Source organism: Crinia signifera, chromosome 4 (genome assembly GCF_055691185.1).
Source record: "Crinia signifera chromosome 4, ASM5569118v1, whole genome shotgun sequence".
Classification (NCBI taxonomy): Eukaryota; Metazoa; Chordata; class Amphibia; order Anura; family Myobatrachidae; genus Crinia; species Crinia signifera.
In genome coordinates, this window is record NC_139220.1 from 337,010,214 (window position 1) to 337,036,933 (window position 26,720).

Here is a 26,720-nt window from a genome sequence, read left to right on the forward strand (position 1 = left end):
AGCCGCACCGCATTTTAATTGTCTGAGAGCCGTTGGAGAGGTTAGGGAATCCATTATAGCATTGGGGGGGGGGGGGGAGCAGGAGGTCGACACATGCAAAAGGTTTAAAAAAAAACTCATGAAAAACTCATGTTGACCTTATTTTATGTGTCGACCTTCTGCCTATCAACCAATAGTGGCATCTGACTGTCTGCCAAGACACTGTGACCTAATGTCTCTGATTGGCTGCTATGGACAACATCTTAGTACATATAGTGTCATGTACCGTACCCCGAGTCATCATGCCCAGTCAGCCAATGCCAGGCCCGGGTGACATGAGGTCACGTTATATACCTAGTACACACCGCTGACGTCATACTGCAACACGTTCTAGCGGGTAAACCTTCCATTAACGGAGAAGCTCCTCCCACTGGCGGCGGCCCTGTCATGTGACACCGAGAAGTGGTGAAAGTGTCACTATGGCAACAACCTGCAGTCAAGGAGCACTGTGGTGTGGTTGGTCTGTAGAGGCGTCGGGGACACGCCCATTACGTACTGACGCGACGCTGTGTCACGTGGGATACCGCAATAGCCAGCGCCGCGAAGCGAGGACGAAGGCAGGTGAGGGGATTGGCCTGACCCGGCCGCCGTACCGTCTATATACCCCGTAAATCCCCCTCCCTCCGTGTTACCCGTATACCGCCCGCGTCTGTCACGTGCTCCGCCTTACACCACCCCCCCCCTGTGTATTCTGTGCTCCCTCATATACCCCTCCCCTGTGTATCCTGTGCTCCGCCTTATACCCCCCCGGTATCCCCCATACGCCCCCTTGTGTATCCTGTGCTCCCCCATACTCCCCCCTGTGTATCCTGTGCTCCTCCTTACACACACACCCCCCCTTCCCATCTGTGTGTTTTGTGCTCCCCCATACTCCCTCTGTGTATCCTGTGCTCCCCTGTGTATCCTGTGCTCCGCCTTATAACCCCCCTCCCCCCCGCGGTATCCCCCATACGCCCCCTTGTGTATCCTGTGCTCCCCCATACTACCCCCTGTGTATCCTGTGCTCCTCCTTACACACACACCCCCCCTCCCCATCTGTGTGTTTTGTGCTCCCCCATACTCCCTCTGTGTATCCTGTGCTCCCCCCTGTGTATCCTGTGCTCCGCCTTATACCCCCCCCCCCCGGTATCCCCCATACGCCCCCTTGTGTATCCTGTGCTCCCCCATACTCCCCCCTGTGTATCCTGTGGTCCTCCTTACACACACACCCCCCCTCCCCATCTGTGTGTTTTGTGCTCCCCCATACTCCCTCTGTGTATCCTGTACTCCCCCCTGTGTATCCTGTGCTCCTCCTTACACACACACCCTCCCCATCTGTGTGTTCTGTGCTCCAGCTTACACCCCCTCTGTGTCCTGTGCTCTCCTGTAGTCCCACCTTTGGGTGTTCCATGCTCCCCTGTACACCCCCACCATGTGTGTTCCGTGCTTTACCGTACACCCCCACCTCTCTGTGTCCCGTGCATCACCCCCCACCCACCCAGTGATCTGCACTACACCATACACCCACCCATACACATGACCCATACACCCACTTAGGCAACAAGTACGGTGGCACCTTAGTACTCTGTGATGCTGCAAAAACTAAACAACTCTCCTATTTTTCTTCCTCACTAGGCCATGGCTGAGCAGACGTCGTTCCAAGAGCGGGTTCCTCACCGTCGCCGACCAGCCCCCCGCCCGCCTCGTGGTCCTAATGACATTTATGTAAACACCAAAACTGATTTCCAGGGCCAGCTGGCTCGATGCCGTCGTCTCCTGGCAAGCGGGGGACAGAAAGAACTGAGGGTGCACGGGTTAGGCCTGGCCATTGGACGGGCAATTAACCTCGCCTTGCAGCTACAGCTTTCAATGCCCGAGGTCCTCCTGATCTCTGCTAGTACGTCCACAGTGGAGCTGACAGATGATATGGAACCAGAGGGAGGGGAGGATGGAGAGCCGGGTACCCGTAACAGGAACAACTCTGCAATTCACATCCGCGTGTACCGGGCGCAGGAGGAGTGATGCAGGAACTGTCCATTGGTGGATAATGTGCTTCCAGACGCAGGGCCCCTCATATGTGATATGTTATCAGTGGCCCCTCAGCATTGAAGTGATGTGTAATGTTGGGGAGACACCAGTCTGGGGATGGGGCTGTATTGAACTGCATCACAATGAACAAGACTGAAAGGCAGTGGTATCAGATCTTCGCGTGACCTTTTTGCATTGCTGTTGTCTATAAACTGCAGTCATCTGAATTATACGTAAGGCGCATAATGTCCGCATTGGAACAAATCTCTTACATTATGTATAGCCCCATCGCCTAATTGTGCATGTTATACTTTCACTTGTAAAAATGACTTCTCTTTCTGTAACATAAATCACTATGGTTATACGTTGTCTGATTCATTGTTGGTGTTTGGGTAAAAGTTTCTATTAATGCTTTACAGTTGGTTTAGTGTTCTGAAGTTTCCATGGTGTCCACAGTCAAAGGATTTATTTATTTATTAACAGTTTCTTATATAGCGCACACATATTCCGCAGCGCTTTGCAGAGCATAGTTATGAGCAAAAACACATAACGAATTACAGCACAAGACAGTTTAGGACAAGTACATGGTAAATATGGATAGTTGCATCAGGGGACAGGACACTGAAGCAATCATCAGGGTGGCAGAGGTTTATATATTCTAAGAAAGGCACATGAGGAGAGAGGGCTCCAGGATGCTATTGTGTTGAGTGTACAGATCGCAGACTTAGTTCATACTTTAACAGTACATGATTTCTGTTTAGTGGGTTTTACTGATTCTGATGTATCCAAAAGGTAAACCCCCAGCAGGTATAACATAGCAACCAATGTCAACGCATTTCTTCTACTTTAGAGTAGCTATTTTTGTTTTTGGTACTTGTGTATTAGCAGGGCGCCCGGCTAGGCTACGCTGGTAATGTACCTTAGGCTACGTTGTCAACGTAGCCTAGCCAGGCACCCTGCTAATATGTGTGTAGTGCTTTATACTTAACGTCCATCACGATCCCCAGCGTTCCCCTCCTCTGGCACTCGCCTCCTCCATGACACCCTGGCGGCAGCGTTCCCTTCCTCCGGCAGTCACTCCCCAGCGCCAGCAATGTTTGTAATTCAGCCGTGGTCCCTGCTCCCCCAGCCGCACTACGCTAATTACATACATTGCTGGCACCGGGGAGTGACTGCCAGAGGAGGGGAGCGCTGCCGCTGGGGTGTCTTGGAGGAGGCGAGTGCCGGAGGATGGGAATGCTGGCGCCAGGGACATCGCTGCAGGGATTGTGATGGACGTTTGCCAGCCGGGAGGAGGGTAAGTATAAAGCACCACACACACACTTCACCCACTAACACAATCATATCCCCACTATCCACGTCATACCCCCAGTATCCACGTGGGCGTGGCGGTAATTTTATAAAGTGTGTCGAGCGCAGCTCGCCACCGAGCACGAAGCGTGGCGAGTTCCATGAGGGGATGCATGTCCGCGTCCCCTCGCGGGGCACGCTGCGCTCGCCACGCTTCGGGGCACGGTGGCTCGCTGCGTTCGCCACACTTCATAAAGCTGGTTCCTCATGTAAGGGGAGATCTGACAGGTATCCATTACATATGAGTCTGGAAGTAGAGACTGAGTATAGAGATTGAAGTAAAGTATTTAAGCTACAGATGTAGTGCGCCTCATTATTGCGAGGGCTGACAATAGAATCGCCAGGCTCTGCCATCCGTCGTTAGAGTGTGTGCGCGCTTGACATGCTCGCGCACCCTGTTCTGACGGAGGTCACCGATGCACCCCCCCTAACCCTGCCTGTCTCTCTGAAGCAGAGATGGGCAGGTTTTCCACCGCTGCGCTGCCGAGTGACTGGGACGCGCGGTGTGAGATGCTCGCACGTTCCAGTCTGATGGAGTCCCTCTCAGCCAGCACTCACCAGCGGGGACGTTCTGGCGGGTGCTGGGGCTAAGGGGCCCATTTATCAAACCATATTTGCGGCTAAATCCCGAAAACACACGTTTTCGGGGTTTAGCCGCAAATATTAAGTATCCCCTAAATGGATCATAGGGGGACCGCAGCAGGAATCTCTGATCACTGCTGCGATCCTCCCTGCAGCGCCGCCGGCCGCATCCCCCATAGGTTTCTATGGGGGATGCGAAGCTGGCCGATGTATCAACATCGGGCACCCCTGGGCTATCGCCATTCTGATATGGCAATAGCCCATTGTAGCCTATGCCTGAGCACGGTAGTGCGGTAAGAGGGGTCAGCGCATAACCGCGCATACGCAGACCCCCCATCCCCCCGGCTTCCAGGTCAGGGCTTCGCAGGGACGGGGTCTTTTCGGAGCCCTGTCTCTGTGCCCTTAAAATTGATACATTCCCCCGATATGATCGCATTTTACAATGCGATCATGGGCGGTAATATTCCGCCCAGATCGCATTGTAAATGGGATCTTGATAAATGGGCCCCTAAATGAGATGGGCTCTCTGTAGGAGGGAAGTTAAATTATTTATCTTTTTGTACCAACTGAAAAGATCAATAAGGGTTGTTTCACATGAGGTTAAGGGGCACATTTATCATTAATCGCATTTACAATGCGATCTGGACAGAATATTACCGCCCAGGATCACATTGTAAAATCTGATATAAGCGCTGGGATGTATCATCCCACAAGCGCAGGAACAGGGCTCCGAAAAGGAGCCTGTTCCTGCGAAGCCCTGACCCGGAAGCCGGGGGGGGGGGTCAGTGCATGTGCGGTTATGCGCTGACCCCCGCCGACCCCTCTTACCCGCAGCCATAGGCTACAATGGGCTATTGCCATATCAGAATGGCGATAGCCCAGGGGTGCGATGCCGGGCTGCTGATGTTGATACATCGGGCAGCTTCGCATCCCCCATAGAAACCTATGGGTGATGTGGCCGGCGGCGCTGCAGGGGGGATCGTAGCAGGGATCAGAGATTCCTGCTGCGGTCCCCCTTTGATACATTAGGGGGTTACTTAATATTTGCGGCAAATATTAGTTGATAAATGCGGCCCTAAATCCTCCAAAAATTAGTAGTACCTGTAACTTGGAGATAGTTGTTTCCCAAATTTAAGTTACAAATGAGTGCTTATTGTATGTGTTGGCAATGTGGCAGATCATGCTTTCAGAAAGCTGAGTCTGCGTACTAGCTCTATTATGGGTATGATGTATCAAAGTGGCAATAGTTACATATATATTTTGACAATTCCAACAATAAGCAACAGAACTGGAAAATTGTATCCACCACACACCAGCATAGATCGTTTATCATTGCTGCATAGGGACATAAAACAAGCACTTTAAAACTACTGGAGGATTCTCATATAAAGAGTATATTGGAATATATAAAGGAAATATGATGGTCAATTATAATTTATGGTTATTTACAATTTAATAGCCTAAACAACTCAATATCCCAGAGGCCAACCACTCATTATATATTCGCAGGCTAAAAAAGCATGCACAATTTTTTCTAAATGACACCAATTCTTACATACTACTAATTATGTATTAATACATAAAATATATTTGGGGCTCTAGTGTGCACCCCACCCAAGTTTCTTTCTTCTAGTGCAGTGGTTCCCAAACTGTGTGCTGTGGCACCCTGGGGTGGCTTTGGGGACTTGCAGGTGTGCGATGAGCTGGTGGTCCAGGACCAATTCAAGTTTTTAATGTCCATTATAATAGACGGTACTTGTGGATTATCACGGCTCCCACGATGGCCTTCGTATGCGAAAAAATCGCATGCGATCGCATACGATTTTTCACTGAAAAGCATCCAAATGCATTGGAATTAGTATTAAACATGTTCAATGGCCCCCAAATGGCATTTTTGAGGCTGTACCACCCCCACTATCAACGCAAACCCAAAGCGTGGCGAGCGCAGCGGTACGCGTCCTACGACCTTTTCATACCCCCACTATCCACATCGGCGTGGAGTTGAGAATAGAAAGTGTGGCGAGCCACCGAGCCCGAAGCGTGGTGAGCGCACGCGGATACCTTCACAGGTATACGCGTCCCCTCACGGGCTTCACAGGTGTCCGCGTCCCCTGGCGGGGCTCGCTGCACTCGCCACGCTTCGGGCTCGGTGGCTCGCTGCGCTCGCCACACTTTCTATTCTCAACTCCACGCCGACGTGGATAGTGGGGGTATGAAAAGGTCGTAGGACGCGTACCGCCGCTGCTCGCCACGCTTCGGATTCGCGTTGAAAGTGGGGGTGGTACAGCCTCAAAAATGCCATTTGGGGGCCATTGAACATGTTTAATACTAATTCCAATGCATTTGGATGCTTTTCAGTGCAAAATCGTATGCGATCGCATGCGATCAAATCGCATGCGATGCGATTGCATACGATTTTGACAAAAAACTGCAAAAATCTGTAAAAATCGCATCGCATTGCATGCCATCGCATGCCACTATATATGGCATGCGATGGCATGCGATGGGAGCCGTGATACTCCACAAGTACCTTATAGTCAAATTGTGGACAAGAGAAGGGAATCCTGTCCATTACCACATAAATGACCCTAAGAATGACATAAAAAACACAATTTATTTAACTTAATATTTATTTCTCACTTTCTCAATGCGAAACCTTTAGTCTAAGGGTGCCGCAACAACATTTCTGATGCTTTGGGGTGCCGTGATTCAAAAACTTTGGGAACCCCTGTTCTAGTGTGTATAGGCCTTAGAGACGCATTTATCAACTAATATTTGCGGCTAAATCCCAGAAAACAACCGTTTTCGGGGGGTTAACTGCAAATATTAAGTATCCCCCTAATGTATCACAGGGGACTGCAGCAGGAATCTCCGATCCCTGCTGCGATCCTCCCTGCAGCGTCGCCGGCCGCATCCCCCATAGGTTTCTATGGGGGATGCGAAGCTGCTTCGCACCCCTGGGCTATCGCCATTCTGATATCGCGATAGCCCATTGTAGCCTATAGGTACATACCGCGTAACTGGGCATGCGCATATCCCCCGGCTCCGGGCATCGCAGGGACATGCTCTTTTCGGAGCCCTGTCCCTGCGCCCTGGCAGGTGATACATTCAGGTGAAATTATCGCATTTTACAATGCGATCCTGGGCGGTAATATTCTGACAGATCGCATTGTAAATGCGATCAATGGTAAATGGGGGCCTTAATCACTTGAGTGGTTTGCCCAGAATTTTTAAGGGCATACCACTAATATCAAATCAAATTTTATTTGTCACATACAAAAATCATACATAGTACAATATGTAGTGAAATGCTTTTGTATACAACTGTCCTGCATTACCATTAAAGTAGATCGGATGAGGAAGAGTGTAGAGAGAATGTGTCGGGTAGGTCCAGAAGGAAAGAAAGTCCCGGAAATAGGAGGTCTGGTTGAGGGCTCTAATGGCCTGCGGGAAGAAGCTCCTTCTCATTCGCTCTGTGTTTGCCTTCACCTACTTCAGAACTGATGCTGATTTTAGTTCTACCAGCTAAACCCCTATTTATGCTGTATTTTATCAACACACCCTGCACCTTACCTTGTAATTTGTTTTTGTTTGCTATGTACGGCGCTGCGGACACTTTGTGGCGCCTTATAAATAAACAAACTGCTACTACTGAGGTAAGGGCCACTGGACAGAAGTCGTGGTTTCTTGGGAACCGGAACAATGATGGACTGTTTGAAGCATGTCGGGATGATACACTGATCCAGTGAGAGGTTGTTCAGCTGTGCACCACTGGCACATCACCAGTCCGGGCACCCCCCACCTCCTCTCCTCTCCCACCACCCCACCTCACCTCTCTGCTCCGGCGATTGTACGCCGGAGCGCCCCTGCCGCCATTAGTTGCAGGCGGCAGGCTTGGTGTATATTCAGGGCAGCTTGGGGGACTCGGGAGCGCTCAGGAGTTCAGACACCCGAGTCTTCCCGAGCTGCCATGAACATCCCCGAGCCTGCCGCCTGTGGTCACTGCTATGACTAGTGGCAGGGGAGCTCCGGCATACAAATGCCGAAGCGGAGGTGAGGGGGATTTTGCTGAGGCAGGTTTTGCTGGTAAGTTTGTCCTGCCCCAGCAAAACCCACCACTCAAGGGGATTAAAGGTCCATACACACTGGGCGATTATGCCCAGTGTGTATGGACTCTGGGGGGGGAACGCCACTTAGTGCATGGTGCCACTCAGTGCCCGGTGCTGTCAGCGGGGGAGAACGGCTTTGCATAGCGCAGCGCTACACAAAACCAGCAGGTAATACCAGCAGATGAGCTGCTTTCCCGGTGATGATGCGGGAGCACGCAGCAGCGCTCACCGCTCATCGCTGGGGCATACACACTGGGTGGCTTTGAGCTGAAAGCCGCTCAAGACACGAAGTTTCAGCGGCTTTCAGATCAAAATCGCCCAGTGCGTATGGCCCTTTAGTCTCCTTTATCAGCTGATTCATTAGGCATCGCTAACACCCCTTTTATACCGACAAGCTAGATCGCACCCGGGATTGACCCAGAATTGCCTATTCCCAGAATGTCCAGGAGGATCCCGAAAATTGGGTCCACCTCCTGGCCCCCCGGGAAGGTAGGCAAGTCTCCATATTGCTATCCAGATCCCCGCAACAACCCTTCCCCGCTGACTGAAATACTGAAAATTGCAGGTGCGCGGAGAGGGGGCCAGGCTAACATGACATGATTAGCTTTGTTGTACGCTATTAAGCCCCGCCCCCTCTCCTTGGACCCGCAAATATGTGGTGAGGAACATGATTCACTTCTGTTTACCCACATATTTTATAACTGGAAGCCACAAGCACTGATTTTGCCTATTTCATTGACCATAAAGGTACTTGTGTAGTTTCACGGCGGCAGTTACGTAGTGTTTCCGCGAGCATCCCTGTCAGAATTAGCGTAGGTTAGTTTTCCTGCAGCCGCTTATATCAGGTGTGAATGTGTTCCTGACACACCCCCACTATCCACGCCAGCCCGAAGCGTGGAGAGCGCAGCGAGCCCCGCAAGGGGACGCGTTACGCGTCCTCCCGACCTTTTCATGCCCGCACTATCGTCGGCGTGGAGTTGATTTTATCATGCGGGCGCCGGCGCTGTGTGAGAGGCGCTCACTAGGCTTGCCAGGGATGCCGGGAACAGAGATGCAGGTCCCGGCAACAGTACGGTGAGTAGCTGCCTCACGGGGACACTACGCTAACTACGCATGGTTGCCGCGGAGTCACTACGCTAGGCAGCCGTTGGGCTATGCTAATAACGTAGCTTCAAATGTATCGTAAACTGCCGCCATGAAACTACACAAGTAAAACCATAAATAATTGGAATTGGTTCTGGACCACCAACCTGAGGCACCCCTGCAAGTACTCTGAGGCACTCCAGGGAGCCCAGGCGCACAGTTTGGGAACCTCCACTAAATGCATTATTTGCAGCACTGTTTAGGATCGGATGGAGTCAAAATCCTTGTGGTCGGAATCCGGTGGTCGAAATACTGATGCCGGAATCCGCCGCAATGCCGCCAATTTCTCCCTCTATGGGTGTCCATGACACCCATAGAGGGAGAATAAAATAGTGTGCTGAGCGTAGCAAGGCACCGCGCCCGCTGCGTGGCGAGTGCAGCGAACCCGCAAGGGGGGGCTGGGGCGATCCACAGCCCCCCTTGTCGGTATTTCGGCAGTCAGGATTTCGTACTGAATCGTTTAGGATTACTGAAAGTGTGTTGAATTGCACAGAACATTTCTACATTTATCTCCCTATCTCTCGATATTTATGTGCTATGTCACATGCTAATATATGTTTAGCATGTACATTTCCCTACACCCATGTCATATTGTACGGCGCTGCCAACCACTTGTGGCACCTGAATAATAACACTACTAATACTATAGCAGGGTGGGAGACGGTGGTCTTGAGGTGGGCGGGGTTACAACTCTGTTTATACCTTCGAGGCCACGCCCACTACACCTCAGAGGCCGCTTCCGGCGCCGTCTAGAAGCACCGGAAGTGGGGCACGTAACGGCTGCCTGGTGTAGCTGAGGTGGTCGGTGAGGGCTGTAACGACCGTGTCACACCTCCCCCAATCCTAGTCCTTTCCAGCAGGTTACGTAGCGTCCGCGGGTGGCGCCCCCCGGAGCCCCGCCCCGCTAGGACGGCTGGTCTGCGTCACGTGACCACTCCCCTCAGCGCCGCCGCCATCTTGTCCTGGGATCCCCGCACACGGAGGAGGTGGCGGAGGAGGGAGCGTGACGTGTCGTGACGTAACGAGGAATATCGCGACCGAGGCGACCGGAACGCAGCTTGGGGGGGAGAAGAGAGAGCGGGAGACAGAGCCAGGTCCCCCCGGGAGGAGGCGGCTCGCCCCCCACGCGCAGGGAGAGGGAGAGCCCGGGCCTTGGGCCTAGCACACTACGAGCTCGGGGCCCAACGCTACCGCCGCCTCACTGCACGGGTCAGGGCCGGGGGCCAGCAACACACAGCCGGGAGGGGGCTCCTCTTATCTTCAGCTGGCCTGGGGGCCTCGTATCTGACACCCCGGGGGCCACGAACAGGAAAGGGGGGGGGACCTGCACGTCACTTGGGTCAGACATGTTTACATACAGCGGGCCAGGGTCAGGGCAGGCAGCTGTACACTCGCGTGTAGCGGCCTAGGGAGCGGTACACTGGTGCTGTACCCTTTAAATATATATAGCTCATATATATATACGTGCACAGGCTGGTATACACGTGTATATACAGCGCCAGGAGGGGCCCTGGAGGGAGTCACTGATGCTGAGGGGCCACTATTCAGGGTAACGTCTCATTGTACCCACCCCCGGGGCCCGGTCACAACGCAGAAATCCGGGGCCCCCAGAGACTGTCGCCCAGAAGAAGCTTCCCCCACAACACAAGGAGCGCACTGTGAGGAGACCCCCAAGGAGGCACCTTCGTGGGAGGTAAATGGCCAAGCTGCACTTATATGTATCTACTGTCAGGGTACAGGGGGTGTGACAGTACCAGAGCGGGGTTATATAGTGTCTGCTGTATACTGTCAGGGTACAGGAGGTGTGACAGTACCGGAGCAGGGTTATATAGTGTATACTGTCAGGGTACAGGAGGTGTGACAATACCGGAGCGGGGTTATATAGTGTCTGCTGTATACTGTCAGGGTACAGGGGGTGTGACGGTACCAGAGTGGGGTTATATAGTGTCTGTTGTATACTGTCAGGGTACAGGAGGTGTGACAGTAACGGAGCGGGGTTATATAGTGTATGCTGTATACTGTCAGGGTACAGGAGGTGTGACAGTACCAGAGCGGGGTTATATAGCGTATACTGTCAGGGTACAGGAGGTGTGAAGGTACCAGAGCGGGGTTATATAGTGTATACTGTCAGGGTACAGGTGGTGTGACAATACCGGAGCGGGGTTATATAGTGTATGCTGTCAGGGTACAGGAGGTGTGACCGTAGCGGAGTTATATATTGTGTGCTGTATACTGTCAAGGTACAGGAGGTGTGACAGTACCGGAGCGGGGGGTTATATAGTGTATGCTGTATACTGTCAGGGTACAGGAGGGTGTGATGGTACCAGAGCGGGGTTATATAGTGTATGCTGTATACTGTCAGGGTACAGGAGGTGTGACGGTACCAGAGCGGGGTTATATAGCGTATACTGTCAGGGTACAGGAGGTGTGACAGTACCGGAGCGGGGTTATATAGTGTATGCTGTCAGGGTACAGGAGGTGTGACAATACCGGAGCGGGGTTATATAGTGTATACTGTCAGGGTACAGGGTGTGTGACAGTACCGGAGTGGAGTTATATAGTGTATGCTGTATACTGTCAGGGTACAGGAGGTGTGACAGTACCGGAGTGGAGTTATATAGTGTATGCTGTATACTGTCAGGGTACAGGAGGTGTGAAGGTACCAGAGCGGGGTTATATAGTGTATACTGTCAGGGTACAGGAGGTGTGACCGTAGCGGAGTTATATATTGTGTGCTGTATACTGTCAAGGTACAGGAGGTGTGACAGTACCGGAGCGGGGGGTTATATAGTGTATGCTGTATACTGTCAGGGTACAGGAGGGTGTGATGGTACCAGAGCGGGGTTATATAGTGTATGCTGTATACTGTCAGGGTACAGGAGGTGTGACGGTACCAGAGCGGGGTTATATAGTGTCTGCTGTATACTGTCAGGGTACAGGGGGTGTGACAGTACCGGAGCGGGGGGTTATATAGTGTATGCTGTATACTGTCAGGGTACAGGAGGGTGTGATGGTACCAGAGCGGGGTTATATAGTGTATACTGTCAGGGTACAGGGGGTGTGACAATACCAGAGCGGGGGTTATATAGTGTCTGCTGTATACTGTCAGGGTACAGGAGGGTGTGATGGTACCAGAGCGGGGTTATATAGTGTCTGCCGTATACTGTCAGGGTACAGGCGTGTGACGGTACCAGAGCAGGGGTTATATAGTGTCTGCTGTATACTGGCAGGGTACAGGGGATGTGACGTTACCAGAGCGGGGTTATATAGTGTCTGCTGTATACTGTCAGGGTACAGGGGGTGTGACGGTACCAGAGCGGGGTTATATAGTGTATGCTGTATACTGTCAGGGTACAGGAGGTGTGACAGTACCAGAGCGGGGTAATATAGTGTCTGCCGTATACTGTCAGGGTACAGGAGGTGTGATAGTACCAGAGCGGGGTTATATAGTGTATACTGTCAGGGTGCAGGGGGTGTGACGGTACCAGAGCGGGGTTATATAGTGTATACTGTCAGGGTACAGGAGGTGTGACAGTACCGGAGCGGGGTTATATAGCGTATACTGTCAGGGTACAGGAGGTGTGACTGTACCGGAGCGGGGTTATATAGCGTATACTGTCAGGGTACAGGGGGTGTGACGGTACCAGTGGGGTTATATAGCGTATACTGTCAGGGTACAGGAGGTGTGACAGTACCGGAGCGGGGTTATATAGTGTATGCTGTCAGGGTACAGGAGGTGTGACAATACCGGAGCGGGGTTATATAGTGTATACTGTCAGGGTACAGGAGGTGTGACAGTACCGGAGTGGAGTTATATAGTGTCTGCTGTATACTGTCAGGGTACAGGGGGTGTGACGGTACCGGAGTGGAGTTATATAGTGTCTGCTGTATACTGTCAGGGTACAGGAGGTGTGAAGGTACCGGAGCGGGGTTATATAGTGTATACTGTCAGGGTACAGGAGGTGTGACCGTAGCGGAGTTATATATTGTGTGCTGTATACTGTCAGGGTACAGGGGGTGTGAAGGTACAAGAGCAGGGGCTATATAGTGTCTGCTGTATACGGTCAGGGTACAGGGGGTGTGACAGTACCGGAACGGGGGGTTATATAGTGTCTGCTGTATACTGTCAGGGTACAGGTGGTGTGACAGTACCAGAGCGGGGTTATATAATGTCTGCTGTATACGGTCAGGGTACAGGGGGTGTGACAGTACCAGAGCGGGGTTATATAGTGTCTGCTGTATCAGGGTACAGGGGGTGTGACTGTACATGAACTGGGTTATATAGTGTCTGCTGTATACGGTCAGGGTACAGGGGGTGTGACGTTACCAGAGCGGGGTTATATAGTGTCTGCTGTATACGGTCAGGGTACAGGGGGTGTGACAGTACCGGAACGGGGGGTTATATAGTGTCTGCTGTATACTGTCAGGGTACAGGTGGTGTGACAGTACCAGAGCGGGGTTATATAGTGTCTGCTGCATACTGTCAGGGTACAGGAGGTGTGACAATACCGGAGCGGGGTTATATAGTGTCTGCTGTATACTGTCAGGGTACAGGAGGTGTGACAATACCGGAGCGGGGTTATATAGTGTCTGCTGTATACTGTCAGGGTACAGGAGGTGTGACGGTACCAGAGCGGGGTTATATAGTGTCTGCTGCATACTGTCAGGGTACAGGAGGTGTGACAGTACCAGAGCGGGGTTATATAGTGTCTGCTGTATACTGTCAGGGTACAGGAGGTGTGACAGTACCAGAGCAGGGGTTATATAATGTCTGCTGTATACTGTCAGGGTACAGGAGGTGTGACGTTACCAGAGCGGGGGTTATATAGTGTCTGCTGTATACGGTCAGGGTACAGGGCGTGTGACTGTACCAGAGCGGGGTTATATAGTGTCTGCTGCATACTTTCAGGGTACAGGGGGTGTGACGGTACCGGAGCGGGGTTATATAGTGTATGCTGTATACTGTCAGGGTACAGGAGGTGTGACTGTACCAGAGCGAGGTTATATAGTGTCTGCTGTATACTGTCAGGGTACAGGAGGGTGTGACGGTACCGGAGCGGGGTTATATAGTGTATGCTGTATACTGTCAGGGTACAGGAGGTGTGACAGTACCGGAGCGGGGTTATATAGCGTATACTGTCAGGGTACAGGAGGTGTGACAGTACCGGAGCGGGGTTATATAGCGTATACTGTCAGGGTACAAGAGGTGTGACAATACCGGAGCAGGGTTGTATAGTGTATGCTGTATACTGTCAGGGTACAGGAGGTGTGACGGTACCAGAGCGGGGTTATATAGTGTCTGCTGTATACTGTCAGGGTACAGGGGGTGTGAAGGTACAAGAGCGGGGCTATATAGTGTCTGCTGTATACTGTCAGGGTACAGGAGGTGTGACAATACCGGAGCGGGGTTATATAGTGTCTGCCATATACTGTCAGGGTACAGGGGGTGTGACGGTACCAGAGCGGGGTTATATAGTATATACTGTCAGGGTACAGGAGGTGTGACAGTACCAGAGCGGGGTTATATAGTGTCTGCTGTATACTGTCAGGGTACAGGGGGTGTGACGGTACCAGAGCGGGGTTATATAGTATCTGCCGTATACTGTCAGGGTACAGGGGGTGTGACGGTACCAGAGCGGGGTTATATAGTGTATGCTGTATACTGTCAGGGTACAGGAGGTGTGACTGTACATGAACTGGGTTATATAGTGTCTGCTGTATACTGTCAGGGTACAGGAGGTGTGACAGTACCAGAGCGGGGTTATATAGTGTATGCTGTATACTGTCGGGGTACAGGGGGTGTGACTGTACATGAACTGGGTTATATAGTGTCTGCTGTATACTGTCAGGGTACAGGAGGTGTGATAGTACCAGAGCGGGGGTTATATAGTGTCTGCTGTATACTGTCAGGGTACAGAGGGTGTGACTGTACCAGAGCGGGGTTATAGTGTCTGCTGTATACTGTCAGGGTACAGGAGGTGTGACTGTACCAGAGCGGGGGTTATATAGTGTCTGCTGTATACTGTCAGGGTACAGAGGGTGTGACTGTACCAGAGCGGGGTTATATAGTGTCTGCTGTATACTGTCAGGGTACAGGAGGTGTGACAGTACCAGAGCGGGGGTTATATAGTGTCTGCTGTATACTGTCAGGGTACAGGGGGTGTGACGGTACCAGAGCGGGGTTATATAGTGTCTGCTGTATACTGTCAGGGTACAGGGGGTGTGACGGTACCAGAGCGGAGGTTATATAGTGTCTGCTGTATACTGTCAGGGTACAGGAGGTGTGACAGTACCAGAGCGGGGTTATATATAGTGTCTGCCGTATACTGTCAGGGTACAGGGGGTGTGAGGGTACCAGAGCGGGGTTATATAGTGTCTGCTGTATATTGTCAGGGTACAGGGGGTGTGACGTTACCAGAGCGGGGTTATATATAGTGTCTGCTGCATACTGTCAGGGTACAGGGGGTGTGACGTTACCAGAGCGGGGGTTATATAGTGTCTGCTGTATACTGTCAGGGTACAGGGGGTGTGACGTTACCAGAGCGGGGGTTATATAGTGTCTGCTGTATACTGTCAGGGTACAGGGGGTGTGACAGTACCAGAGTGGGGTTATATAGTGTATACTGTCAGGTTACAGGGGGTGTGACTGTACCAGAGCGGGGTTATATAGTGTCTGCTGTATACTGTCAGGGTACAGGGGGTGTGACAGTATTATACAGCAGACACTATATATAACCCTGCTCTGGTACAGTCACACCCCCTGTAACCTGACAGTATACAGCAGACACTATATAACCCCACTCTGGTACCGTCACACCTCCTGTACCCTGACAGTATACAGCAGACACTATATAACCCCCGCTCTGGTACATTCACACCCCCTGTACCCTGACAGCATACACTATATAACCCCGCTCTGGTACTGTCACACCCCCTGTACCCTGAAAGTATGCAGCAGACACTATATAACCCCGCTCTGGTACAGTCACACCCCCTGTACCCTGACAGCATACAGCAGACACTATATATAACCCCGCTCTGGTACAGTCAGGGTACAGGGGGTGTGACTGTACCAGAGCGGGGGTTATATAGTGTCTGCTGTATACTGTCAGGGTACAGAGGGTGTGACTGTACCAGAGCGGGGTTATATAGTGTCTGCTGTATACTGTCAGGGTACAGGAGGTGTGACAGTACCAGAGCGGGGGTTATATAGTGTCTGCTGTATACTGTCAGGGTACAGAGGGTGTGACTGTACCAGAGCGGGGTTATATAGTGTCTGCTGTATACTGTCAGGGTACAGGGGGTGTGACTGTACCAGAGCGGGGGTTATATAGTGTCTGCTGTATACTGTCAGGGTACAGGAGGTGTGACAGTACCAGAGCGGGGGTTATATAGTGTCTGCTGTATACTGTCAGGGTACAGAGGGTGTGACTGTACCAGAGCGGGGTTATATAGTGTCTGCTGTATACTGTCAGGGTACAGGGGGTGTGACTGTACCAGAGCGGGGGTTATATAGTGTCTGCTGTATACTGTCAGGGTACAGGGGGTGTGACGGTACCAGAGCGGGGTTATATAGTGTCTGCTGTATACTGTCAGGGTACAGGGGGTGTGACGGTACCAGAGCGGGGGTTATATAGTGTCTGCTGTATACTGTCAGGGTACAGGGGGTGTGATGGTACCAGAGCGGGGTTATATAGTGTATGCTGTATACTGTCAGGGTACAGGAGGTGTGACGTTACCAGAGCGGGGTTATATAGTGTATGCTGTATACTGTCAGGGTACAGGAGGTGTGACGTTACCAGAGCGGGGTAATATAGTGTCTGCCGTATACTGTCAGGGTACAGGAGGTGTGATAGTACCAGAGCAGGGGTTATATAGTGTCTGCTGTATACTGTCAGGGTACAGGAGGTGTGACGGTACCAGAGCGGGGTTATATATAGTGTCTGCCGTATACTGTCAGGGTACAGGGGGTGTGAGGGTACCAGAGCGGGGTTATATAGTGTCTGCTGTATACTGTCAGGGTACAGGAGGTGTGACGTTACCAGAGCGGGGGTTATATAGTGTCTGCTGTATACGGTCAGGGTACAGGGGGTGTGACTGTACCAGAGCGGGGTTATATAGTGTCTGCTGCATACTGTCAGGGTACAGGGGGTGTGACGGTACCGGAGCGGGGTTATATAGTGTATGCTGTATACTGTCAGGGTACAGGAGGTGTGACTGTACCAGAGCGAGGTTATATAGTGTATACTGTCAGGGTACAGGAGGTGTGACAGTACCGGAGCGGGGTTATATAGCGTATACTGTCAGGGTACAGGAGGTGTGACAGTACCGGAGCGGGGTTATATAGCGTATACTGTCAGGGTACAAGAGGTGTGACAATACCGGAGCAGGGTTGTATAGTGTATGCTGTATACTGTCAGGGTACAGGAGGTGTGACGGTACCAGAGCGGGGTTATATAGTGTCTGCTGTATACTGTCAGGGTACAGGGGGTGTGAAGGTACAAGAGCGGGGCTATATAGTGTCTGCTGTATACTGTCAGGGTACAGGAGGTGTGACAATACCGGAGCGGGGTTATATAGTGTCTGCCATATACTGTCAGGGTACAGGGGGTGTGACGGTACCAGAGCGGGGTTATATAGTATATACTGTCAGGGTACAGGAGGTGTGACGGTACCAGAGCGGGGTTATATAGTGTCTGCTGTATACTGTCAGGGTACAGGGGGTGTGACGGTACCAGAGCGGGGTTATATAGTATCTGCCGTATACTGTCAGGGTACAGGGGGTGTGACGGTACCAGAGCGGGGTTATATAGTGTATGCTGTATACTGTCGGGGTACAGGGGGTGTGACTGTACATGAACTGGGTTATATAGTGTCTGCTGTATACTGTCAGGGTACAGGAGGTGTGACAGTACCAGAGCGGGGTTATATAGTGTATGCTGTATACTGTCGGGGTACAGGGGGTGTGACTGTACATGAACTGGGTTATATAGTGTCTGCTGTATACTGTCAGGGTACAGGAGGTGTGATAGTACCAGAGCGGGGGTTATATAGTGTCTGCTGTATACTGTCAGGGTACAGAGGGTGTGACTGTACCAGAGCGGGGTTATATAGTGTCTGCTGTATACTGTCAGGGTACAGGAGGTGTGACAGTACCAGAGCGGGGGTTATATAGTGTCTGCTGTATACTGTCAGGGTACAGGGGGTGTGACGGTACCAGAGCGGGGTTATATAGTGTCTGCTGTATACTGTCAGGGTACAGGGGGTGTGACGGTACCAGAGCGGAGGTTATATAGTGTCTGCTGTATACTGTCAGGGTACAGGAGGTGTGACAGTACCAGAGCGGGGTTATATATAGTGTCTGCCGTATACTGTCAGGGTACAGGGGGTGTGAGGGTACCAGAGCGGGGTTATATAGTGTCTGCTGTATATTTTCAGGGTACAGGGGGTGTGACGTTACCAGAGCGGGGGTTATATAGTGTCTGCTGTATACTGTCAGGGTACAGGGGGTGTGACGTTACCAGAGCGGGGGTTATATAGTGTCTGCTGTATACTGTCAGGGTACAGGGGGTGTGACAGTACCAGAGTGGGGTTATATAGTGTATACTGTCAGGTTACAGGGGGTGTGACTGTACCAGAGCGGGGTTATATAGTGTCTGCTGTATACTGTCAGGGTACAGGGGGTGTGACAGTATTATACAGCAGACACTATATATAACCCTGCTCTGGTACAGTCACACCCCCTGTAACCTGACAGTATACAGCAGACACTATATAACCCCACTCTGGTACCGTCACACCTCCTGTACCCTGACAGTATACAGCAGACACTATATAACCCCCGCTCTGGTACATTCACACCCCCTGTACCCTGACAGCATACACTATATAACCCCGCTCTGGTACTGTCACACCCCCTGTACCCTGAAAGTATGCAGCAGACACTATATAACCCCGCTCTGGTACAGTCACACCCCCTGTACCCTGACAGCATACAGCAGACACTATATATAACCCCGCTCTGGTACAGTCAGGGTACAGGGGGTGTGACTGTACCAGAGCGGGGGTTATATAGTGTCTGCTGTATACTGTCAGGGTACAGAGGGTGTGACTGTACCAGAGCGGGGTTATATAGTGTCTGCTGTATACTGTCAGGGTACAGGAGGTGTGACAGTACCAGAGCGGGGGTTATATAGTGTCTGCTGTATACTGTCAGGGTACAGAGGGTGTGACTGTACCAGAGCGGGGGTTATATAGTGTCTGCTGTATACTGTCAGGGTACAGGGGGTGTGACGGTACCAGAGCGGGGTTATATAGTGTCTGCTGTATACTGTCAGGGTACAGGGGGTGTGACGGTACCAGAGCGGGGGTTATATAGTGTCTGCTGTATACTGTCAGGGTACAGGGGGTGTGACGGTACCAGAGCGGGGTTATATAGTGTATGCTGTATACTGTCAGGGTACAGGAGGTGTGACGTTACCAGAGCGGGATTATATAGTGTATGCTGTATACTGTCAGGGTACAGGAGGTGTGACGTTACCAGAGCGGGGTAATATAGTGTCTGCCGTATACTGTCAGGGTACAGGAGGTGTGATAGTACCAGAGCAGGGGTTATATAGTGTCTGCTGTATACTGTCAGGGTACAGGAGGTGTGACGGTACCAGAGCGGGGTTATATATAGTGTCTGCCGTATACTGTCAGGGTACAGGAGGTGTGACGGTACCAGAGCGGGGTTATATATAGTGTCTGCCGTATACTGTCAGGGTACAGGGGGTGTGAGGGTACCAGAGCGGGGTTATATAGTGTCTGCTGTATATTGTCAGGGTACAGGGGGTGTGACGTTACCAGAGCGGGGTTATATATAGTGTCTGCTGCATACTGTCAGGGTACAGGGGGTGTGACGTTACCAGAGCGGGGGTTATATAGTGTCTGCTGTATACTGTCAGGGTACAGGGGGTGTGACGTTACCAGAGCGGGGGTTATATAGTGTCTGCTGTATACTGTCAGGGTACAGGGGGTGTGACAGTACCAGAGTGGGGTTATATAGTGTATACTGTCAGGTTACAGGGGGTGTGACTGTACCAGAGCGGGGTTATATAGTGTCTGCTGTATACTATCAGGGTACAGGGGGTGTGACAGTATTATACAGCAGACACTATATATAACCCTGCTCTGGTACAGTCACACCCCCTGTAACCTGACAGTATACAGCAGACACTATATAACCCCACTCTGGTACCGTCACACCTCCTGTACCCTGACAGTATACAGCAGACACTATATAACCCCCGCTCTGGTACATTCACACCCCCTGTACCCTGACAGCATACACTATATAACCCCGCTCTGGTACTGTCACACCCCCTGTACCCTGAAAGTATGCAGCAGACACTATATAACCCCGCTCTGGTACAGTCAGGGTACAGGGGGTGTGACTGTACCAGAGCGGGGTTATATAGTGTCTGCCGTATACTGTCAGGGTACAGGAGGTGTGACTGTATCAGAGCGGGGTTACATAGTGTCTGCCGTATACTGTCAGGGTACAGGAGGTGTGACGGTACCAGAGCGGGGTTATATAGTGTTTGATGTATACTGTCAGGGTACAGGGGGTGTGACTGTACCAGAGCGGGGTTATATAGTGTCTGCTGTATACTGTCAGGGTACAGGGGGTGTGACGGTACCAGAGTGGGGTTATATAGTGTCTGCTGCATACTGTCAGGGTACAGGGGGTGTGACAGTACCAGAGCGGGGTTATATAGTGTCTGCTGTATACTGTCAGGGTACAGGAGGTGTGACGGTACCAGAGCGGGGCTATATAGTGTCTGCTGTATACTGTCAGGGTACAGGGGGTGTGACGGTACCAGAGCGGGGTTATATAGTGTATGCTGTATACTGTCAGGGTACAGGGGGTGTGACGGTACCAGAGCGGGGTTATATAGTGTATACTGTCAGGGTACAGGGGGTGTGACGGTACCAGAGCGGGGTTATATAATGTCTGCTGTATACGGTCAGGGTACAGGGGGTGTGACTGTACCAGAGCGGGGTTATATAGTGTCTGCTGTATACTGTCAGGGTACAGGGGGTGTGACTGTACCAGAGCGGGGTTATATAGTGTCTGCTGTATACTGTCAGGGTACAGGGGGTGTGACGGTACCAGAGCGGGGCTATATAGTGTCTGCTGTATACTGTCAGGGTACAGGGGGTGTGACGGTACCAGAGCGGTAGTGGCAGTATAGTTCTCTCCTGTGCTCTGGGGTGTAACGCATCATATATGTAGTGTAGTCAGCGGATATGAAGGATAATGTGGTCACACAGTCCTTTATCTGAGTGACCTGTACTTGTGGCTGAAGGTGAGTAGGAACTGGTGTGTGTTAAGGTGGCCATACGCTGCGATGCCGGGCTGTGCGATGTGTGCTTTGAGGTGCGCGCTCCCGCGGCACCTCATCGCACAGTACAAAAAGTATGTGCTGCACATACTTCTTGTACTTAGTTTTCATCACATTGCATCGCATTGCATGCACAAGGCATGCGATGCAATGGATGCTAGTTAAGCAGAGAACGCACGCACGCATTGGGACGTGTGTGGGTGGCACTAGATCTTTAGTTCCCAGTCTGTGGACTCGTCTGTTCTGATTTTCCAGATCACCTGACAGGTGCACTCATTACTCCTGACACATTTTAAAAGATCCGCAGGTGGAGCGAATTATTACACCTGACACGTGATTCAGTGTGGAGACCTGGAATACGGTATCTGCAGTGGGTCATTGTGGACTGAGGTTGGGGACTACTGCCTTTGATGGTGATGTTAGAAAGAAGCAGGTCACATGCCAGTACCTCCAGGTGCCTTATGTGTGTGGGAGCAGCTGCCAACCTATCACTGCCCACGTTCCGTATGCTGCGCCAGTTTTGGGGTTCAAGTCTCTCATACCATGGTTCGTACTTGTCCGTATCCTCTGTGTAGAGCCAAGAATCTGGCCTGTGAGAAGAACAGGTTTGTGTGTTATAAATAGTGACAGGAATGTGCAATGGCTTGTTAAGCTTTTACACATGTCCTAATGATTGTTTGTTAAGCATTAATAAACCATTATAAGATATTGCTAAGGTGAACAGCAGGGTGTCTCCATGTAGTCATGTGTAATACTGGAATGCCACGTGCTGCTTTCAGGGAAACCTCTACATCAGCCTGTGTGCCGGGGGTTCCCGCCTGTGAAGTGGGGCACGCTTACCATTGCCTGTGATGGGTGTCCCGCCTACCGGTCAGTATCTTTGCCAGGGCACACCAGTCAGCTGGTGCTTGTGGAGCGGTATATAGATTTTAATATCCTTATTTCTAATTTTTTTGGCAGCCATAGGGAGCGCAGGACTGGAGATACCCGTCACTTTGTTCTTCTTGTTCACACTTTTATTTTATACAGCACCAGTTGGTACTTGTTAGTTAGTTGGGCGCCCACTATAGTATGCCCCACTATCCATGTCAGCATGGAGTTGATTTTATATATTGTGGTGAGCGGATGCGGAAAACTAAGCAAATAGCTTAGTGGGCGTCAAACTAACATATAAGTACCCACCAGTATATATATATATATATAGAGAGAGATATACAACATCCGGCACTCTGTCAATAGTGGGTAACTTGAACGGGTGCCCCCAAAGATTCCTCAGCAGTTTGCCCAGCAATCACATATATGGAATGGAGAAGTGGCACTCACGTTCTTTGTAGAAGAAAGGAAGACCACGCTTACTGCAGCTTCATATCAACAACCGTTTAGGTTATTTTATTCAGTATCCTGATGACGGTTAATAAATGAACCTGAAACGGTCGTTGATATGAAGCTGATATATATAAATCAATTAGGTAAGTGATACCATTCAGGTGCATGGAAAGGAGGGGTTATACTGACTAAACACCACCACAAAAACCCAGGTTTTTCTCTTGTGGACCCGGATCAGCGGTAAAAGGGGTTAACCCGTGTCCCTTTACACAGGACTTCTACCCAGGTCCTGACCGTGCACAGTACACAGGGCAGTGTAAACAGGTATGCCGGGTCATCCGGACCGGCTCCTGTATACTGGGGAAGCCCAACCTCCGTTGGTCACCACCCTCCATCTGTACTCTGGGGCAGGGAGCAGGTGAATGTCTGTGGTATCCATTCACCTCGCGGACGGGGGCAGCCCAGCAGCTTACCTTGGTGTCGTAGGGACCGCAGTGTAAATGGTGCAAATCCCGGATCTGACCTAGCTTGGATTTGGGTGTAAAAGGGGTATAAGTAAGAATCCATGGTTTACTTACGGTGTAAGTAACCAGTCTAGAACACTACATAATAGAATTCTGACATATTGGTTACATATATTGTTATAGAAGTTGGTGACTTCGGGCAGTGTCTACATGTGGAAGTAATGCTGTAATAATAACCGACCTTACAGTGGTCCCTGGGATTATATGCATTAATAAAGGGGAAATGGCTATAGATACAGACCAATAGGAAGGCTTCTTGCAGATTGATAATACATTGTACATGTCTGATGTGGTGCATTCTCAGGGAGGGAATTCCACAGAGTGAGGGCAGCCCTAGAGTTGTCCTGTAACTGTCAGTGGAGGAGAATGCAGATCCTGTGCAGAGGAGGCAGGTTAGGAGATGAGAGATTATTTATTAACAGTGTCTTATAACACATAACTGGGTAGTTACAGACACAGAGGTAGGAGGGCCCTGCTTGTGGGGAAATAGCGCCTGTCCTTGTGTATCACATGCCTATCTATTGCATAGTGCTCCACCAGATTGCAGAGGCTCTTGGTGGGATGTATGATATGGTGACTCAGGAGGATGGGAAAGTGACTGTACAGTGTAAGGATGCCACAAAGGAGATAATTCATGTCCAAAAGTCATGTGTAGGGCTGATGTATGTGACATGTATCATTTACTAGCTGATTTTATTATAAATTATTATCTGATAGCTGCAGGAAAGCCATTTCTTCTCCCAGGCTCCCGATGTGGCGAAAATAAATGTACAAGAACGCTGTGGTCTTTGGACGCCTTAACCAGGACTTTAGATGGGTGTCCAGGCGGAGCAACAGCCAAATTGTCCCATTGGGCTCATTTGTTAAGGCGCACAGTAAAATTGTGAACCCCCATCCCTTATACATTTCACTATTGTATAATAATCTGCACCTCACTGACTGGTGTGCGCACAATCCCCACTTAGTCATCTGATCAGAGTGTGGGCGGAGGGCTGTTGTATAATAATCTGCACCTCACTGACTGGTGTGCGCACAAACCCCACTTAGTCATCTGATCAGAGTGTGAGCGGAGGGCTGTTGCCTTCTCCGTCTCTGGTCCCTGGGTCGACATACCTCAGGTTAACACAAGCTTACGATCAACATGGACATGGTCGACATGAGTTTTTTGGGGTGTAGACAGACTAGTTCATACTTTACTATACAAGTGGGCATAGAGTGAGAATATAATATTCCCCCCCCCCCCCCCCTCCTCTGACGTGTAATTGGGACCTGTGGTTGAGTGATCCGCTTTCTGTGTTCTTTTCCCAGATACCTGAAGACTACGTCATGGCTGCTGAAACACTAAACTTTGGGCCAGAATGGTGAGCCACAATACAGTCCGTGTGTAGCTGTAGGGTGTGTTGTGGGTGTACAGTGCGGCCATCTGTATGGTATGGGAAGTGAGGATGCTGGGTGCTATAAGGAGCAGTGCCCTAGGTCATTGGGAAGGTGATGTAATGCAGTGTGTATGGTCCTACACCCCATATACACTACAGGATATTGTGGGTGTACAGTGCCGCATCTGTATGGTATGGGAAGCGAGGATGCTGGGTTCTATAAGGAGCAGTGCCCTAGGTCATTGGGAAGGTGATGTAATGTAGTGTGTATGGTCCTACACCCCATATACACTAGAGGATATTGTGGGTGTACAGTGCGGCCATCTGTATGGTATGGGAAGCGAGGATGCTTGGTGCTATAAGGAGCAGTGCCCTAGGTCATTGGGAAGGTGATGTAATGTAGTGTATAGGGGTCCTACGTCCCATATACACTAGAGGATATTGTGGGTGTACAGTGCGGCCATCTGTATGGTATGGGAAGCGATGATGCTGGGTGCTATAAGGAGCAGTGCCCTAGGTCATTGGGAAGGTGATGTAATATGGTGTATAGGGTCCTACGTCCCATATACACTAGAGGATATTGTGGGTGTACAGTGCCGCCATCTGTATGGTATGGGAAGCCATGATGCTGGGTCCTATAAGGAGCAGTGCCCTAGATCATTGGGAAGGTGATGTAATGCAGTGTGTATGGTCCTACACCCCATATACACTAGAGGATATTGTGGGTGTACAGTGCCGCCATCTGTATGGTATGGGAAGCGAGGATGCTGGGTCCTATAAGGAGCAGTGCCCTAGATCATTGGGAAGGTGATGTAATGTAGTGTAGGGTCCTACACCCCATATACACTAGAGGATATTGTGGGTGTACAGTGCGGCCATCTGTATGGTATGGGAAGCCAGGATGCTGGGTCCTATAAGGAGCAGTGCCATAGGTCATTGGGAAGGTGATGTAATGTAGTGTGTAGGGTCCTACACCCATATACACTAGAGGATATTGTGGGTGTACAGTGCGGCCATCTGTATGGTATGGGAAGCGAGGATGCTGGGTCCTATAAGGAGCTGTGACCTAGGTCATTGGGAAGGTGATGTAATATGGTGTATAGGGTCCTACGTCCCATATACACTAGAGGATATTGTGGGTGTACAGTGCCGCCATCTGTATGGTATGGGAAGCGAGGATGCTGGGTCCTATAAGGAGCAGTGCCCTAGGTCATTGGGAAGGTGATGTAATGTAGGGTCCTACACCCCATATACACTAGAGGATATTGTGGGTGTACAGTGCGGCCATCTGTATGGTATGGGAAGCGAGGATGCTGGGGTCCTATAAGGAGCTGTGACCTAGGTCATTGGGAAGGTGATGTAATGTAGGGTCCTACACCCCATATACACTAGAGGATATTGTGGGTGTACAGTGCGGCCATCTGTATGGTATGGGAAGCCAGGATGCTGGGTGCTATAAGGAGTAGTGCCCTAGGTCATTGGGAAGGTGATGTAATGTAGTGTGTGTAGGGTCCTACACCCCATATACACTAGAGGATATTGTGGGTGTACAGTGCCGCCATCTGTATGGTATGGGAAGCCATGATGCTGGGTGATATAAGGAGCAGTGCCCTAGGTCATTGGGAAGGTGATGTAATGTAGTGTATAGGGGTCCTACACCCATATACACTAGAGGATATTGTGGGTGTACAGTGCGGCCATCTGTATGGTATGGGAAGCGAGGATGCTTGGGTGCTATAAGGAGCAGTGCCCTAGGTCATTGGGAAGGTGATGTAATGCAGTGTGTATGGTCCTACACCCCATATACACTACAGGATATTGTGGGTGTACAGTGCCGCATCTGTATGGTATGGGAAGCCAGGATGCTGGGTGCTATAA

The 26,720-nt window shown here is 50.9% G+C and overlaps 2 protein-coding genes across 9 annotated transcripts in view; both read left to right on the plus strand.

The window, feature by feature from the left end:
• The first annotated feature begins 443 nt into the window (after positions 1–443).
• Positions 444–2,410, plus strand: POP7 (POP7 ribonuclease P/MRP subunit). 3 transcript variants are annotated; one of them, XM_083185833.1, is made up of 2 exons: positions 444–596; positions 1,654–2,410. In XM_083185833.1, exons 1-2 carry the CDS (start codon positions 459–461, stop codon positions 2,038–2,040), a joined length of 525 nt encoding a protein of 174 aa, XP_083041959.1. In that variant the 5' UTR covers positions 444–458; the 3' UTR covers positions 2,041–2,410. The 3 variants fall into 3 exon arrangements, with proteins under 3 accessions (XP_083041959.1, XP_083041960.1, XP_083041961.1); XM_083185834.1 differs by having other exon boundaries at positions 469–600; XM_083185835.1 differs by lacking the exon at positions 444–596 and adding an exon at positions 623–646.
• A 7,600-nt stretch (positions 2,411–10,010) lies between these two features.
• Positions 10,011–26,720, plus strand: part of GIGYF1 (GRB10 interacting GYF protein 1) — a 53,818-nt gene continuing 37,108 nt past the window's right edge. For 3 of the 6 annotated variants that reach the window (XM_083185837.1, XM_083185839.1, XM_083185841.1), the window contains exons 1-2: positions 10,012–10,923; positions 24,775–24,827. In XM_083185837.1, coding sequence (XP_083041963.1) covers positions 24,793–24,827 — 35 coding nt within the window. In that variant the 5' untranslated portion in view covers positions 10,012–10,923; positions 24,775–24,792. Of the gene's footprint in view, positions 10,924–24,774; positions 24,828–26,720 lie in introns of all 6 variants that reach the window. The other 3 variants (XM_083185836.1, XM_083185838.1, XM_083185840.1) reach the window with 2 other exon arrangements.